General features: G+C 33.7%; 1 protein-coding gene across 1 annotated transcript; it reads right to left on the bottom strand.

Annotated features, from left to right (window-relative positions):
* Window positions 1–333: 333 nt before the first annotated feature.
* Window positions 334–708, bottom strand: LOC140919156 (protein FAR-RED ELONGATED HYPOCOTYL 3-like). The gene has a single exon (XM_073364724.1). It carries the CDS (start codon window positions 706–708, stop codon window positions 334–336), a length of 375 nt encoding a protein of 124 aa, XP_073220825.1.
* Between the last annotated feature and the right edge of the window lie 420 nt (window positions 709–1,128).

Here is a 1,128-nt window from a genome sequence, read left to right as displayed (position 1 = left end):
TCATGTTTCAAGAAAAAGAACTATAAGATTTATTTATTTTAAGGCCTTAGGACATGTTTTGTTTTGTTTTATACTTTCCACTAATTGCCCACTGTGAGCCTTATATTAATTATCTTTCTAGGGTCCCTTGCCTTATTGATGAAATTATTCTTGGGTGCCTTTTCGAACACAGTGGAATAACTTAAAACAAAATAAAAAGAAGAAGAAGAAGAAAATAAGTGTTATTGACATATTTTGAGTTAGTGGGAGATTTATATTTTGTCTGATAAGAATGATCAAACTTTAGTTCAAATCCATTAACCACACACCTGATCATACAAATGAATCTGTATCTCACACATCCAAGTTACTCACACAAACAAATACAACAAAAGGCATGTCATACTTATTAGTCAAATATGTTGTGTCAAAATTAGTCACAACATCTCCAAAGTATTCATAAGAAACTCTATTTCTTGCATTAGTCCAAAACACATTCCTTACGTGAAAATCGTCATCCAAATCTATGTCATAGAAGAAGTCTGAATTTTGTTCCCTCATTTGGCAGAAATAGCTTATCAAGACCTTAACATAATTCCTCACATATTTTTCCCAAAATGTTACATTTTCATGCCCTTCTGCATCTTTAACAAGAGGTTGAAATGTCTTGTTGATCCTCACTCCTGCATCATCATTGATTTGTATTGTTCTCTTCACATGCAAATTCATCGTCTTGTTAGCTTTGAACAACCTTGCCTTTGTAGGACTCGTCTTAGGAGTATGACCAATTCAAATTTTGTAATGTACCTCAATCTATCTTTATCCAATGTAATAACAATCTTGACGGGACAATTATTTACCTTAGTTGGAAGTGTTTCTAACGTACACAATTTTTTTGAAACTTTAGAACCCTCTCTTGAGCATGATAAAATTAAGTAGCAGAGCTCTCCATCTTGGCTTTTTCTTGAAGATCTAATCTTCCACCCAAAACCTTTTCTCGAAGCATACTCTTCATAAATTGATTTGACTTCATCTAAGCAAGAAAAACACATCCCCGTTGTAGGCTCCCAACAACATGTGTTGTCATCATCATCATCAAGGTTGTCAACTCTGATACCTTCATCTTCAATAGTACCACAATCCATGAAG

The sequence above is a fragment of the Cicer arietinum genome, unplaced genomic scaffold (genome assembly GCF_000331145.2).
Source record: "Cicer arietinum cultivar CDC Frontier isolate Library 1 unplaced genomic scaffold, Cicar.CDCFrontier_v2.0 Ca_scaffold_5458_v2.0, whole genome shotgun sequence".
NCBI classification, from domain to species: Eukaryota; Viridiplantae; Streptophyta; class Magnoliopsida; order Fabales; family Fabaceae; genus Cicer; species Cicer arietinum.
Note: the sequence above shows the minus strand (reverse complement) of the source record. Positions and strands in the feature narration are given on the sequence as shown.

Coding starts and splice junctions, on each gene's coding strand:
- LOC140919156 (XM_073364724.1), bottom strand. CDS start 708: ATGAATTTGCATGTGAAGAGAACAATACAAATCAATGATGATGCAGGA.